At 42.9% G+C, this 17,625-nt stretch overlaps 1 protein-coding gene across 3 annotated transcripts in view; it reads left to right on the top strand.

Annotated features, from left to right (window-relative positions):
* The window catches only part of adcy2b (adenylate cyclase 2b (brain)), a 76,914-nt gene that overhangs the window by 48,278 nt on the left and 11,011 nt on the right, over positions 1–17,625 (top strand). For 2 of the 3 annotated variants that reach the window (XM_050035414.1, XM_050035416.1), the window contains 8 exons: positions 6,552–6,728; positions 6,859–6,899; positions 6,995–7,075; positions 9,994–10,063; positions 10,348–10,445; positions 11,134–11,218; positions 15,798–15,941; positions 16,495–16,623. In XM_050035414.1, coding sequence (XP_049891371.1) covers positions 6,552–6,728; positions 6,859–6,899; positions 6,995–7,075; positions 9,994–10,063; positions 10,348–10,445; positions 11,134–11,218; positions 15,798–15,941; positions 16,495–16,623 — 825 coding nt within the window. The remainder of the gene's footprint in view (positions 1–6,551; positions 6,729–6,858; positions 6,900–6,994; positions 7,076–9,993; positions 10,064–10,347; positions 10,446–11,133; positions 11,219–15,797; positions 15,942–16,494; positions 16,624–17,625) is intronic. The other variant, XM_050035415.1, reaches the window with a different exon arrangement.

A 17,625-nucleotide genomic window follows, 5' to 3' on the forward strand; every position in this document is an offset into this window, starting at 1 on the left:
CTCAACAAAGAAATGCTGTTCCTCCTCAGTTTCAAAGTCTTCAGACATGTTGGGCTGTCCTTTGCTAAAAGACTGTAGTGCAAATTATCTTTTAGCTCTGTGGTTACCGTTGTCTCTCCCTGCGGTGCACGTGTTACGTGATGTAAACACGGGTGAGCAAAGCTCATGCTTTCGCTGGTCTCGCGCAGGAGCGCACACGTGAGCGCGGAGCACAGAGAAGCAGTCANCACGTGTTACGTGATGTAAACACGGGTGAGCAAAGCTCATGCTTTCGCTGGTCTCGCGCAGGAGCGCACACGTGAGCGCGGAGCACAGAGAAGCAGTCAGAGCTACAGGCTACAGTGAGGCTAAAAACAGAGTTCATATGATGTTTTTCCAAACAACTTTTTATGTCGGGGCTTCAGGACACTTGGATCACTATGGATTACCAGTATGAAGATACTTTGTGGATTCAATTTTGTTTTCTTGGACGTTAGTCTGGGGCGCCGTCTACCATTAAGTGGGCTAGCCGCTCCACCCGCCGATCTCCGCAAGGGATGTGAGGACTCTAAAACTTCACCAGGGCCTCCGTCGGCATATGGGTGAGTAGATAATGGCTGAATTTTCATTTTTGGGTGCACTATCCCTTTAAGGACTAAAATGCTTTGTGATTTACTTTTATCTTTACCAGGGCCTAATCTTAACTGTAAGGGGAATTAGAATTTTGTCACAAGGAGCAACGTTTTGTGCAAGGAAGCTTTGTGAAGACGAGCCCCGAAGGTCCTGTACCCACCTGTTTGTAAATTAATGGGCCTCCAAAGATTTAAAGTTTATTAATTGCTGTCAGGCGTGAGTGTTTCAAATAAATTGAAATGTTGCTGACTTTTATCTGAAATAAACTGTTTAAAAACCCAGTGGATTACCTACAAAATCTGTGGTGGCTGAAAACAAGAGTAGTCTTCTTAATTCAAGAAAGGTTGATGTTTTGGAGATACATGATTTTCACAGGGCAGCAAAGATATTGTATTCCCCATTATCCTGTATATGTCATCATTTGTGACCCAGTTTGAATGTTGACATCCAGTTGTTAGCAGCAGAAACTACTTAGAGTATAGACTCTTTCAGGGCTGACGCCATGATGACATCATGTTATCACCTGGAGGTGCAGCTGCCTCTCCCCCACAGGGCTGTAGGCTACACAGGTGTGTTAAAATGTGTTTGTCTTGTTGTGTTATTGGGAGCCAGAATAGAAGGAGACATGGCTCAAAACCAGCCGCCACTGCCCGTCAACAAAAACAAAGACAACTATGGTTAAATGTGATAAGACCAAAGGACTGGACGGAGGCCATCATCAAAAATGCTCACATGTGCAGCGCACACTTCATATCAGGTTAGGGAAAAAGTATTTCCTGTTGTAGGGATGAATAAGGTTATGTGTATTAAGGGTTATCATGTCCACCTCATCAGAAACTGGGGAGGGATTAAGAGGAATATTGGATTTCTCTGGAACGCTAACTTTTTAGCACATTAGCTAACGTTAGCTTCCATAGCAAAAGAAACAAGTGTGGTCCTCCTTTGTAAGATTGGCTTCCTGTGACATCATCCATCCACTGAGTGAGAGCATACGGGTCGGCCAGTCTGGTCCCGTTGGTCAGTGTTTATTTATTCAAGTAACACTGGCGGTCCCGGAGAGTGAGTGACCTGACATGGTGCGTTGGTAAATTCAGTCTGACGCTCTACACTAAAATGAGAGCCCTGTTGGTGGAAGAAACGGAGCGTTATATTTCTACATGAATGAACCAACGGTTAAGTTAATCACACATTCACTCCGCTCGGCGCTCTGCTGCTCCGTCTCCACAGACAGAGTGTACAGAGTGCGCTCTGCCACTCTGAGAGTGCGCTGCTCTGGATAACCCAACGCTACATTTCGATAGCGCTCCAAATTTACGCATGGTGCTGTTTGTGCCAAGATGCACTTCGGCACTCGGAATGAATATTTCCGAATGCACCCTATCCAGAGAAACTCATATCATCTTCGTTCCCTTGTCGAAAACCAGCCAACACAACTTGCTAGCTAGCTCTAGCTAATGTCTGTGGAGAATTGTTTTGCCTCCAGCTAAGCCTCGCCTCACAAAAAACATCACACTGCCTTCCAGAATATGTGGGTTATGCACAGATTACTGGCTCATGATTAAGTGGGACATTCGAGTTTGGGTGCATTAGTTAGGAAAACGTTCGTACAGTTTATGAGAGCAGCCTGGTGTTTTGAGTCATGGCGTCTTTAATGTCATTTATAGTAGATATAATGAGCCAGAATTCAAAAATATGAGGTTTTCAGCACGAGGACAACACTGCTTTACAAACATTTCGATGTGCAGGCAAAATAATCCCACACCACCCTCTCATCCTGTCAAGAGCACAGTAAAGGAATATAATATAAGTGTGTGATTAAATGAACAACATCCCTGCAGGTGTTCAGCCAGTCGCTCCACTGACACAACATTATCTTTAAAGTCCTTTTTCACTGTTTGAGTCGTTGTGAGTGGACGGAGACGCAGCGCAGCTCCTCCTGTCAAACCAGGACATCAGGGGCCGCTTAAGGACGTTTCAGAGAGCTGCCTCTTCTGTGAACTTTCTGCTGAGAATTTCTTTATATAGAATATGATGTTGGCATCCAGTCTGTGCTCAATGTTTTGGCTTGGCAGGCGAAAAACCGTGCTTAACAGTCCTTTCTAATCCCTTCATAACTTGGCGAAGATGCACCCACCCCCTAAAATATCTGCAGTAAGGCCTTCAGGCATCCTGCGTTCGCTCTCTGCTTGCTCCATAGACCTCGGGTTTCTGAGCGGCATCTCATTTCTGAAGAATTAAGGCCTTCATGGTTTCTAGTGCTTCTTTAGAGAATGCCACCATTGACACAAAAAAGCCACGGTGTCTTTGCAGAATCGATCCCTCCAAATCTGCTCCATTGGCTCCTTTTTCGTTTTCTCTCTTCCGTCTTCTGATTCCTCTCCAAAGAGCTTGACCACGGATTGGTAACTTTCCCATAAAGTCATCACATCACAACATACTACGCAAGATACACAACTCAGTAGCAGCATGTTCCAGTTTCTGTGTGAGTGATGTGTTATATTATCACGCAGAAGTATCGGCTGTTTGTAAAACTGAAACAGAAAAGTTCTCCTCTCCTTTATAGAAGTTGTTCATGTACACAATCAGCATTTTTTTGTTTCAAACTGTTTTGATTTCATCTATTACAATGTCAGAAAAAGTCATTTGTCGTCCATCAATCAAACCTATTTCGACACTTTATCAGCAGACAACATGAATCCAAGTTGTAACTCCGCAGAAGAAGAGATTATTATAGGTTATCATACAATCTGCATGTTCTCAGCTGCTTTTTAAATCACACCCTCTTTTCTCTGTAGTGCATTTCTTTAGAGATTAGCATCTGTTTGCATGTGTTTCTTTCTTTGTTATTGTTTCCCATTTATGAACGCAGACAAACAACTCAGTAGAGACCTAATTTACTCCATGCAGCCCTACAATAGAAGTAAACTGGCAGTTTTCAGCATAACATGAGCCCCTCTAAACGATTTGACGGCCCTCGTATGGTTTATTTGATGATTTTTGATATGTAAACAGCTGCTGTATTTGCTGTGTTTAAGGGTTTTACTCAATTAACCTATTGTTCGAAAATTACGCTTCCTGCAACTCAGATGATGCAAACCATTTCAAAATACAACCAACAAAGCAGGTTCAATAAACACTTCTGTCAGACAATAAACACACAAAATAACAGTTAAAACTCTTCTATTATGTTGATTTATAATCCACAGATTGATATTATTCCAACAAAAACACTGCTAATGCAGTCTTTATACACTCCTAAAGGTCTAGACAATCAAAATTTCAAAATATTTAGTCCAAACACATTATTACATCCAGAGATATCTAGGAAATGCCATTGCATTGTTTAAAAACTTCATATTTCTCTTCTTATTGTACGCACTAACCCCTGATTGCATGTAAATATGCCAACTCCTCTATCAAATGGCGGTTAAACTCTGACCTTTTCATTGACACCTCACTTCAGCCAATAGGAGCTGCCATACTCTCACTAAGGCTACATTAGCCAGTGAGAGCCCATGTTTAAAGAAAGGGTCTGCCTCACTCCCTCAGGTTACATTCAAACGACTTAATTAATCCCACCAGGGGCAATTTGTTTGAACAGCCAGTGCGCCTTGCACACATACAACAGCATACAGTGACATGTAGACACATAAATAGATGATTGATAAATAGCAAAATAAAAATATGCCAAGGAGTGATAAAAAAAGTTTTAAAAAAATAGTCTCTATATACAGACTCTACATTCAGTGAATGTAGAGTCTGTAGGCAAACCCCGGAGATCTTGCCTCTGGAAGAAGAGCGGAAGAGCCCTGGTTTCCAGTTGTAGGCTGTTTGTAGTCCGCGTGATATTGACCAATCACGTTTGAGCCGGCTGCAGTTGTTGCCAGGTTAAACGGTCCGTGCGGTGAACTAACGAGGCGGAACATAATTGGCGTCACTGCAAACTCTGAATCCATTGCAATGGTTCAGCATATTTACTTATATATAAACGGAAGTCTGAAACGGAAATTTGCCTCCTCCGCCCAAATCAAACCGGAGTGCCAAAAAGTCGGGGGCCGCCCAAATCAAACCGGAGTGCCAAAAAGTCGGGGGTCTGCCCCCAGAGGCTGTATCACCGTCTGCCGGAAGTCAGACGCCGAATACAGCCGATGGGTTCTGAGAATGAAAAAAAACAAACAAACTTTAATTTCAGCAGCTGTGTCTCAATTCAGGGGCTGCAGCCTTTGAAGGACGCTGCCTTCGCAGTCGTTGATGGCCACGTCCTTTGAAGACCTCATCAGCCAAACCGTACGGTCTTCAAAATGGGACGGTCTGGTCTGCAGACAATTTCCTGGTTGCATCACCAGTTGTTCTCGCCCCTACCTGTTGGCGTTTCTGTAACCTAACTACCAGCTGTGCTTTATGAAAGACAGAGTAATCTAGTAAATTAGTTAGCTCTAAATCATAGAGCCAGATATTGTTATCGTATAGATATTTATATTTTATTTACTACTTGAGGAGATGGTTCACTGCCGTTTGATATATTTCAGGCTGATGTACCGTTTTCAGGTAACTAGCTAATAGCAATGTTAACAACAGTTAGTTACCTTAATATAAAATTGTCACCGGCACACAATGCATCTTGGGATAGGCTGGGCCACAAAGGATTCATCCGTTGCATCCTCCAAATTCTGGGAGGCTGGGCCACAAAGGATTCATCCGTTGCATCCTCCAAATTCTGGGAAAGAAGGCCGCATCTCTCTACCGCATTTGAAGGAGCCTTCGAAATGGGACAGCCTTGGTCGCGCCGTTGTGACGCCATCAGAGTGTTACCTTTCAAATGAGACCATGAATGTAAATGTACTAAAAATGGACCAATAACAGCTTCCTGTTTACTTTGGGTTAGGATTGGGTTAGGGTTAGGGTTAGGGTTTGCCTTGGATAGGCGTTGCGGGGGAAATTTACATGAATGATAGTATACAATAAAACATAATGACTTTATATGAGATCACTTCAAATGGGAGATACAAGGAGATACTTTTCTCTGTCCTTTATTCACTGTTATAGCGAGATTTTTTAACATCTGATCAGATATTGGAAAAAGGCTGTGGGTGCTCTGTGACATTTACAAGAAGCCCTGAATGGATCAAGGCCAAATATGGAGTATAGATCACAGGAGGTGTCATCTCCACTGTCACTGTCATTGATCGTCACTGTCAGATCTGTTCAGTTCACCTGCGGGGAACGAGCGCTGCCATTACGGACAGTGTCTCTTTCAATTCTTCCGGGCTCATGTGCCATGTTTGGTCAGTCACAACACCTGTCTCTGTCACCAAGTGGAATAAATAAAGGGACCTCATCTGACTAATCCTGCTGCATTTTACCCACTTTACTGTGGAAAATAGAAAACCCTTTTACTTTCAGTGCTGCATGGCTTCATGCAGGGTAATGTTTCTGTCAGCAGTAAAGTGGTGTGGTGTTTGTCAGAGAGGCACTCAGCATACATGGCAAAATAAAAGAGAGCTGCATCGCTCTCGAAAATTGTTTTAAGTAGCTGAAAACACTGACGGGCAGGGCGCAGGTGTCAAGAGCCGTCAATTGACCAGTGTTCCCAGACTACCTAGTACTTTTTACTTTACTGCTGTTGCAACATTTATTTATTTCTACACTTTGAGATCGGCTCTGTCAGAAATGAAGGGTCTGTGCACAGAGTCTGAAATTAACTTTTTTCACTGCCAATGTGGCATGCAGGTGTATTTTTGGTCTGCTGCTTGGAAATTTTATCTACAATCTATGTGCTACATGAAGGAATAACACTTATTTAAACTGTCCATTAAAGGAAAAGTACATTTTCCCAGTTTCAATCCAGTATCTCAATTATTATTATCATTTTTTTAGATTTTACTTCTTCAACTTTCTTCAACTCTTCGTGTCTTTGTCTTTTCTGTGTGTTTCCCCAGACTGAGAGACACAGCCCTCTGTTGGGTGTGCGCTCTCGCCCCTCTCTGGACGGTGGGAAGATGAGGGCGTCTGTCAGAATGACCCGATACCTGGAGTCCTGGGGCGCCGCCAAGCCCTTTGCCAACCTCCACCATCGAGACAGCATGACCACAGACAACGGCAAGATCAACACCACTGTAAGTGCAGTACAGTGCTCTGTGTTTGCCAAACACACACACACACACACACACACACACACACACACACACACACACACACACTTTCCCACACAGATATCTGTGAATATAATAATGATTGCTGTTTCAGGACGTTCCGATGGGGCAGTACCACTTCCAGAGACGAGAAAGGTAATGCAGAGGCGAAACATGACACATGTTATCACTCTGTGCTTTTAATCTGTGTCCATGTTTTTAAATCTGTTCGCCCTTTCCTCCGATCTCAGGTCCAAATCTCAAAGGAGGAGGTTTGAGGAGGAGCTCAATGAGCGAATGATTCGCACCATCGATGGCATCAACTCACAGAAGTAAGAACCACATCTGCAGCACATCCTGTGTCTACATCGCTCTTAAAGGATGAGCTCTAACTCTTTGAGGTCAGGCTGTTTGAGGTATTTATCCATAGTCGGTGTGTTACCTACAGTAAGAATAATCAGAATAACTTTATTAATCCCCAAGGGGAAATTCAATAAGTTTCTTCACATCCCACCATGGAAGTTCAGCAATGTTCTGCTGTGGATGGAGGTGTGCAGTAATACAGAGTTTAGCATCTCAAAAAAAAGCCTACCTACAAAAATCCATAGCAGTCTAAGTGGATGCTACATTGAGGATATTTTATATTTACCTTGCTCTCAGATAGCACTTTTTCACTCACCAAACAGCCAGTCAAGTGTGAAGGTCTGGCATCGTCTGATTCAGAAAGGTCCTGAGGTTGTGCTGAAATGAGGTCCCACTCCTGGCAGCAGTAGCTCTCTGGGTCTCTGAGCATGGCTTTACAGTTTACACAGTTAGCTTCTGCTCTTTCTAAACCTCCAGTTTCAACAAAAGTTTCCCTTCTCTCTCTTTTAGCCGTTCAGTCACCTCCCGCAAAGTTCTTCTTCTCTATACTCTGGTTCATAAAGGTATCCTACTGTCTCCACAGTGAACAGCATTTCATTGTCGCTGTCATAACCACTCAGTTTTTTATTTTTTATTTTCTTATATTTGTTGTCTCTTCCATAAAGTGCTTAAACGTCTGACCCGACCAGCTGACCTGTGGTGTAATACAGTGTGCGGAAGTTCTAAGGTTGCGAAAATATAAGGTTAACGGAAAGTAGGCTTTTTTTTATCTGGCTAAAATATGTTTTGCCAGCTCATTCTCATTCCCAGCTCATCAAATACCGCCACTTTGTCAGTGATTTCATCGTCAGACACCAACGCAAAAAGGCACATATCACGGCAATATAACTCATCAGGGTGTAACGTAGGCAAATACTTAACATAAAGAGCTTGAAAGTTCCTGTCAGGCAGGCGGGAGGGGAGGTGGATGGGTCCAACAAACCCTGGACTTTCATCCAGGAGCCCGGTGTTGACTTCCCATGTGAATGTGGAGCCAAACTATGAATATTTTTTCCAAACCTAACCACTGTCGTAAAAACAAGGTGTTTTACAGTTGTTGTAAGTGTATTTTTAACCTCTCTAACTCTGCCAGGATTGGTATTGCCCGATTCAGGAAGCTCTCGACTTTTCAAAAATAACATCATTTTTCTTTTATTTATTATGGATTTGGCACCAGAGCAGCCTAAACACACATAGTCCAAAATCGTGATGAGTGGTGACAAGTCATGTCATGCCGTTTTTCGATGGGAAAAGTTAAAGGATTACTCGCGAACTTATGTGGAGCCGTTAGCGGGGACTTAGCTGTTTTATAAAAGGTAAGAGTCTCACTCCTACCACTATTTTTGGCTGAGATATACCGTCTAGAAAGTGGGATCATAACTTTCACGTTTCATATGGCTTTATTTGGTGATATTTGATGGTGTTTCTGTGTCATAAACAACATCAGCTATCATAATCACACCTGATTTCAATAAGGTAAGATGTTTGAAGCTGGCTGAGTGTTGTTTGATCACTGATAGTACTGTTTTGAAGCCGAGTGACCGACTTGTCATTTGGAGCTCCGCCTGGATCTTTTCATGGAAAAAACACTGTAGAATGGTCATGCTTTGAGCAGTCTTCTTCAAATTTGACAAGTGTTCATTGATAGTGTGCCTACAGCCCCACAGTGTCATTTACCTGCTCAGATGAAGCCACAGACAGTTATTCATCCTGAAAAACAGTTTTTATTTTATTTTAGGCAAAATCTTCAATTTTTTACTGACTTCAGAGGCCCATTACTCTGTCTCTGTATCACCTCCTCTGTATCACAAGAAACTTCAGGGAGTTTTCTTTCTGGTGAGACCTCATGCATGCATGTAGTCAGAGCGGTTCAGAAGCTACAGTCATTTTAATTTGGGTATGTCATTTTAGGCGTTTTTGCTACAAAATGGGGGTGGAGTGAAGTGTATTATGAAAAGAAACACTGCCTGTAACAAGAGTAAAGTGATACGTCAATGATAGATGCAGGAGGTTACCTGACAGTTCATATTTAGACGTGAAAGTCCACCGACAAAGCGGAGATTGGAGGAGAATGCATGGGTTTTGCTGCTAACCCCCATCCACAGCAGTGCATTGCTGAGCTTCCGTGCCAGTAATCCCGTTCTCCAAACTGGGAGAGTGCCGACACTGACTATGGATAAGTTCCTCATACATGTCGTACAGTCACTTCAGATAAATGTCCTTCCAGTGCTAAGCAGTAGAAACATCAAGAAACATCTTCAGGAGCTCTCTGACTATCATACTTCAGTTATTATACTCAACACAATGACTTACAGAAACTTCTCAATTAATCAAATAAAAATGTCCATCAGTCAAACAACATAGTGCCGTTCAAAATGCATTTCAGGGCAAAGTGTCAGAGATTGTTGTTGCCTGAAACCCATTTGTTTGGTCTTGTTTTAAAGATATTACAATGCCATTTTAATAAGTGCTTATCAAAAAAAATTGTATGTAAATTATAGTTATTTGCTGTGTTGTCTTTGGTATTTTAAAGTGCATTTTACAATTTATAAACAACCACTCTGAGGCCTTTTCCAAGTGCATACTGCCATCAGTTTATTATTCATGACACAAGACAAAGCTCTGACTTCATTTAGTAAAAACATACGTACATAAATAATAGCTATTTTAAAATTATAGAAAAGTAATAAAGACTTTAAAACTGTAACAGTCATATTAAAATCCTGTATTAGTACTGGCTCACTACAGCTTTATGTAAAGTTACAGATTTTTTTTCATACACCACATAACACACTGCAGAGCTTTGGTCCCTGTACGCTGTCTGAATGTGTTTGGCTTGTGTCTCCAGACAATGGCTGAAGTCTGAGGACATCCAGAGGATCTCATTGTTCTTTCACAACAAAGCTCTGGAGAAAGAGGTAGGCGAACGCATACAAAACACCTGCAGGCATTGTTCACTGGGAGACAAGTCAGTGGCATTGTATAGCTGTCAGTGAGGCAGAAGTCAAACCTTACAGGACACAGAAGTTCACTACGTGGTCCATGCTACGACTTGTCCTCAGATTCTTATATTATTCTTTGTGTCATCGACAAAGGAGTCTGGTCTATTTTTATACTGTGCGTGCTCATGTTAATTTTAACTTTGCCTCAGCATCTTTTACTGCTGCTACTCTTCACAACTCTTTCCTGCTTCTCTCAACAGTACAGATCCACAACATTACCAGCCTTCAAGTACTACGTCACCTGCGCCTGCCTCATATTCTGCTGTATATTCATAGTGCAGGTCCTCGTCTTGCCCAAGTAAGTCTGCACCCCTTCACAGGATTTACACTGCACGGTCCCCGTGGCATCAGCAGACTCCAGCTGTGGCAGCGGGTTGATGTGAAAAAGCCATTTGACGCCAGCTGTCTCATCAACGCCACCACGCTGAAATGAGAGAGGCAGGGGAGCGAGAGGCAGAATGCTAAAAAGCAGAAGGAGATGAAAGGGCACCGTGTCTGGTAGTGATTATAGATCAGGTGAATCAAGGTGTGTCGTCTCTTTAATGGCCAGGAGAGAAATTCACGGTCATGCTAATTTACTGCCGGTGGGAGCCAAAGATGTAATTCAGCATCTGAGAGGCCATTGATTGTCCAATTCACCTCTCGCTCAGTCTCTTTATCTTGGCTCTGTGTCGCAGCATCGCACTGCACATTAGACGTGACATCATCAGTTTTATGGCAGGGATCCTTAAATCAGCCATACTGTGTTCCTCCAGAGAAAATGTGAAGCATGAGTGTAACTGCATTACGAAGCACCGACACATGCTGCTGTACAGCTTCTGCTTACTCAGTGTAAATGGATCGCAGGTCTGAGGTAGAATACATTAGAAACCTGATTACATTTATTGTCCTGGATGGCACTGCAGAGACCCGAGAGGTGCCAAGAGGCTGTGGAGTAATGTGTGTGTGTGTGTGTGTGTGTGTGTGTGTGTGTGTGTGTGTTGCAGAACTGCTGTGCTGGGGATCTCCTTTGGCCTGGCGTTCCTGCTGTTGGCTTTGATCCTGCTCCTTTGCTTTGCTGGTCACATTCTGGTGGGTCTGCATGGATTTATCAGTGAATATGCACACACACGTGCACACGTGCACTTGAGACAAAAACTGGGAAAGTAAATTTGCTTTTTCTTTTGCATAGTTATCCTGTTCACACATCGTCCAGTTGTCTTCTGTATGCTCATGACATGAAAAGTTCCCTGTGGGTTGACATCATTAACCTGAATTACTTTAAGGGTGTTCTTTCAAATTTTGCCTGCATAAATCTAAATTATTCATTAAAATATGAGCCTGTTTACACTTAATTTTAAAATGAGTCTTGGGTGATACAAGTGTAAACGGCCACCAGGACACATTTTGATGGTTTGGGACACACATATCTTTTGTGGTGTAAAGGCCTTTGCACACTCAGTCCGATGCTAATCCATCATCACACTGACTCTGATGCGTTTTATTGTTCTATACATTGTGAATATTTGCCATAAGTGACAAATTGAAAAGACACATTTCCTCCTTTGCCTCTCTCCACTGGAGTTACCTATCTTACTGTCACCACTCCCTCTCTGTCTTTCATTTGGCACCACAGCTGCATGAAGGGGCGGAGCTGTCCTCCACATTCTGTGTGCGGTCTACATCCTCCTCCTCTTCATCATCTACCTGAATATTACTATCTGACCTGCTCAAAGTGAGCTGTCTGAGTTATGAAATGATTCTGTGCGCCCCGTTCCTCTGTCTAGTCCCAGCTGTGTCCTGCTGCCACATTTTCGACCCTGATTCTTGGTCAAACGTCTCTAAAGGCTCTGACGGATGTGAAAAATGCAAAAAATTGACTGAAGAAAGTTTTGGACTCGTTGTGCAAGCATGATGTGAGGTCGTATTTATTTTTAGATTAAATAAATTAGTCTAAATTTAGACTAAATTTCAATTACGGACCAAAAAAAAGACTTTAAATGCTAATGTATCTTGTTGCTTCCCTAAAAAGGACATAACAGGAAAATACAGCCCGCTCCCACTCCCAACTCGTCAAATACCGGCGCTTTGTCAGTAGACGTCAGACGGGGACGCACAGAGGTACCCTTGGCCATGGTATATTATGCACCAAGCAGGGGCAGTTTGTAACAGAGCCAACAACTGCCATAATATAAAGAGTGAGAGAGTCCATCAGAGTCCTGCACCAACACCCACCCATACCTGTAAAGCTCAGTACCAGAACCAACCTGTTCATTATGTCTAAGTCAAACCCACACCCGTTAATAAAAGTCCTGAGACCCAACCCGCACCCACTCTTGAATTGGACGTCTCTTTGATTGGATTGACTCTTTCACTGCCAGTTTAGGAAACATGTTAGCATGCTCCTTCCACCACCATCAAACCTCCAAAGGATCCTCCTTGGGTGTCGTGAACTCCATGTAGGCGCCACCTCATCCTCGGGCTGCAAAGTTATGTTATCAAATGCGTCCCAGACTACCTCGGGAAGAAGTTTGAGAGGCTCATCTTCTTGGCTCATGATGATGCGTATCAATGGTCGGTTACACTTGCACTTAGCGCTGTCCACTTGTGATCTGCATGTTAATACCAGTTGTAAACAGGCTTGTAGACACAGGTGTGAGGAAGTGAAGGGTCTTTATGTATTTCCGCTCTGTACACAGTTACATAACTAACATATGTCTTGGTTAAAGGGAAATTTCGGTTTATTTCAACCTGTCTCCTGTCGTCCTAAATTTGTTTCAAGTGACTAGTGACATAAAAATAATAGTTAGCATGTTAGCCGTTAGCCTAGATACAGCCGGGGCGCATAGTAGCGTCAGACCTGTTAAAACGTAAGTGAACGGGCAACCTTCAAGTGCAAAGTTAGTCCACTAAACAAGCTTTTTTTCCACAAAGACCGCCTCATATCGTTAGGATAAATGTCAGAGAACATATAGAAAACGACATGTAAACGTGTTGTCTTACCTTACCGGTGTGCTGCCATGTTTGTTTACCATTTAGCTCTGCTTTCCAAAGCGCGGACGAAATATATCTCGTGAGAACAAGCAGCGATCCCATACCGTGCCTGAAATCTCGCAAGCTCTAGATAAAGCCCAGCTGGATACTACTCCAGGTGGAGGTGTCTCGTCCTCGGTCACATCCAGACCTTGAAAATAAGGCTGCAACCGGTCCCATTCCTTGCAACAGAGGCATTCCTCTTCTGTGGGCACTGGGGCACAGCATTCACAGGTACACCACCAATCTCCAGAGCAACGCAGCCTTGCAGCAGCCATTCCTCCTCTCTCGTCCTCTACCTGTTGCGCCTCTCTCTCTCTCCTCCTCCGTTCTTGAATTTCACGAAGCTCTTCGTCAGTGTATTCTGGCTCAAATAAGGTCTGACGCTACTATGCGCCCCGGCTGTATCTAGGCTAACGGCTAACATGCTAACTATTATTTTTATGTCACTAGTCACTTGAAACAAATTTAGGACGATAGGAGACAGGTTGAAATAAACCGAAATTTCCCTTTAAGATTTTCTGTTAGATATATATAGATAATCAAGTCAAATCAAACTTTATTATTATAGCACCTTTCATACAATCACAAAGTGCACAAAGTGCTTCACAGAGCAGAAGTAAAACAGCACAGAAAAAGTAACAAGTGAATAGCCAGACATTACAACAATAAACGCTGAAATATTTAAAATAAATAACATTTAAAAGAACAAATAAATACAAGAGAAAAAAAGCAGAAAATGCCAAAAATGAGACTTAAAAACGGAGGCAATAAAAGACGAGGCACTGTTAAGTATAAGCCAAGCTTGAGGTACTATAAATTATATTTCTACTTTATCTGAACCTGAATCATTCAGTTTCTCTACATTTACAACAGTGTTTGAATTTTAGCACATGATGTTATGTGTTCTCCACAAACAATCTCCTCGTTTGGTTTGTTATTACTGTTGAAATCATGGAGCCAATAATGAGCAGCTTACCAGATACTCTCTGGTGTTGTCACCTTCTATTACAAGAACAAACACTGACCTTTTGTTAGGGTTAATTTTCAACCTTAAAGCTAATGGGAAAAAGAAGGAAAGGCTGGATTCCCTAATTTTATATCACCCACTTATCTTTTATACGTTTTTCGATTTAGTTATTTAATTTTTGTTTGTATTCTCTGGATTTTTACACACAGTGTTTAAGGTTGGTCAGTTATTGAAATCTTTGGGTTCATGACTGAAACAAAAAAGCGCAGGAGTTTAACCTTTCCTTTTCCTTTACATGAATTAATTTTTCCTCCGCACGTCTTCTAGCTGAGCTTTAGATGACAGAGTTCAACTTTAAAGGCTACAAAAATATCCGTTCTTCACTTAATATGTTAAAGAGCTACAGCCGAACAAGAATCCAGTTATCTTAGCTTTATGCTACAGCTGCAGCCAGTCTATACGAGGTTTATATGAGCTGATCTGCCTTTTATTCTCCGTCATGCAACAGTTCATCCATCAAGTCGCTGCTGTAGTTTGTTATCCAGCACAGTGGAGGGATGGGTGTTACTTACATGCGACTGCAGGGACCTGTCACAAGTGTTTTATGGACAATCAATACATGATTTCTCCCCTAAGAGCCCATTTCTCTCCCTCCTGCTTCTCAAGAGAGTATTATCACCCAGTAAGTGGGTCACTTGTAATTAATGAGGGTTATCAATAACGTTGGGTTTGCCCTGACCCCAGATCAGCTTCATACACTGCTTCAGTACCAACAGAGAGAGATCAGGTTTTATGGGTTTGTATTAAGCACCAATTTAACACTTAACACTCGTGAACACAAACACAAGGCGACAGAGCAGGTGACTGACGACAGGCTGTGTCTAACTGGTCGGGTGTGTGTGTGTGTGTGTGTGTGTGTGTGTGTGTGTGTGTGTGTGTGTNGGCTGTGTCTAACTGGTCGGGTGTGTGTGTGTGTGTGTGTGTGTGTGTGTGTTATTTTTAATGGGGCATCAATAGTTAACAGACGTCTCTCTTCATGTGGGAAGGAGTGGCATTACACGGTCACTGTCATCAAACACATTTTTGGGAAAATGTCTGTTGAAGACAGATGAGCTCAGCTCGCTAAGAGGAAAGCACCACCGCAACCACCGCATGGAGAATCTGTTAGACGCCAAGAAAGATGTCAAACAGAGTGGCTCTGTTCAACAACAATCACAGGGAGACCGTGTTTTATGTCCTCATGAGTCACCGCTCAGTTTGGCAAACAAGTGTGAAATGTTTTTTTTATCTAGAGAGACTTCTCAAGTGTCACAAAACCAAGGACTCGATCCACGTGTGAGAGCTCAGACTGCAGGGTGCAGTGTTGGGGAGAGGTGAAATACATGTTGTTAAACTCGGAGTGTAACGACATTTTGCAACAGCTCGCTCGTGGTTCAGGTGTGTTCACATTGAATAGTGAAGCAAACAGTTAAATTATTTTTGACATTTTATTGTATGGCTATAAAATAACAATAGTAAACGGAGTGATTCCACCTAACCAGTGTCTTGGTCACATGAGGGACACACAGTCCCAGAGGAGTGTAGTTAGGTAGTATGAGCAGGAAGACGAGGTTTCACTTTGAGTTATATGATGTAAATGCTTCTCCATCTGTGTCTCTGCATCCCCAGCAGGGTAGGAAGGGCTCCTTCTGCTCCCTAACCTGGCTGTTCCCCACTTCCTCCCGCATCATCGTCACCAATAATCCCTGGCTGCGATTGGTCCTCACCATGACGACCACTGCTCTCATACTCGTGATGGCCGTCTTCAACATGGTGAGAAGCCGCTCACAGGTTAAGGTGGTGTACACTGATGTGTTAGGTGACTGTGAAGCAGTATTGGTCCCTGCATGGTTACATGTGCCTGTAATTCATCGCTGTCTTTTAATTATGACACCAGTCCATACCTGCATGGTACGGAAGTCATACATAAATTAATAGTTGCTAAAAGCAAGTTTGAACTTTATCACAAGTACAGTTTATCTCCACAACTCATGTGGTGAAGTTGTAAATATTTTATTAGTAAACATTTTACTTGTGTTGTCATAGTGTTCATTGTTAACTCATCCTGTGAAGGTTGAAAGAATAAAATGAGTGTATGATGCCTTATAGCACAGATAGAGGCTTTATAGGAGGTGTAATTAAACTACATCCAGCTCTGATTATCTCTCTATCCAAACGTAGTTGAACAGTTTTATTAATTAAGAGTTCAATAAATTTAAAATCTCCTCTGTCTTCTGGACAAATCTTTACAACACAAACACAATGTAAATCACTTCTTGCTGCTGCGACAGTTCAGTGATTCATCCTTTTCTGTTTTGTTTATCAGTTCTTTGTGGAGGACCCTGGAGGATCCACAGAGGACCTCCTGACAACTCCTCCACCTGTGAATCTAACCAATGACAGCCTGTTGGACTACCTGGATGAAAACACAAGAGAAAGCAAGTTTTATCTGCCAGTAAGTAAAACAGGGAGGAGTCAGCACCAGTGTCCAAAACACAGCTTAAACTAGAAAAGTGCATTCAGTAGAGTGCAGATCTCGTTGTAGCGCTACGCCATCGACAACCTTTGTAACGCCAGCAGACGCACCACAGCATGTTTCAGAAGCATCCCTCGTACCTCCTCTATTTTTGAGGGAGCCGCAGCGTGTTGCACAGAGCAGATCGAGTCTAATATAATTATTAGAATAAATATATTTTTGGTAACTAAAACACAGCCACAAATCTTTGATCCATGTCGTTCATAACTGGACTTTTAATGGTATTAACTTTGTCGGTACTAGCTTACGGCACAACAAAGGAGAACATAACAATCAACCCAGTGATTTCCAGCATCAGACACCAATGAAAAAAGCCGTCCTTCCACGTCAGCATGATACGACTTTCACCTTCCCGTAAGATTGTAAAGCATAACGCTGTTCTTTTTTTACTAAACCCAACCACGTGCATGTGTTGACTAAACGTAACCACGTGTTTGTTGTTGAAGTAAAAAAAAAAAAACGTTAATTCGTGGTGTTGTACCAACATATTGAGTTTATTTTGAAAGAGATTATACAGGGTTTACACCTGGTGGAGCCAACCTGTTCCAGCTGACACTGAGTGAGAGGCGGGGTTCACCCTGGACCGGTCACCAGCCTAAAGGCTCTGACACACCAAGCTGACGGTCGGCCGTCGCCCAAAGTCGGGCCGTCAGTGAGTGTCTGTCGCCCTAGTTTTTGCTGTGTGTCCCGCACCGTCGGCACTTCGGCGTCGGCGTCGACGTCGACGGCTTTTTGGCCGATTGAGCATGTTGAATCGGCGGTGGAGCTCGTCGCTGAGAGAGATCACTCTGATTGGCTGTTCAGGTTTTATTCCCTCGCCCCTGTAGTGAGTGAATCTGCCTGTAGTGAAACCGGGGGAAACCGGTGCTTCCTCCTCAGGCTCCACTTCACTCAGCTGCCCCACAGACCCGCTGCTTCTTC

Source organism: Epinephelus moara, chromosome 22, assembly GCF_006386435.1.
Source record: "Epinephelus moara isolate mb chromosome 22, YSFRI_EMoa_1.0, whole genome shotgun sequence".
Lineage (NCBI taxonomy): Eukaryota > Metazoa > Chordata > Actinopteri > Perciformes > Serranidae > Epinephelus > Epinephelus moara.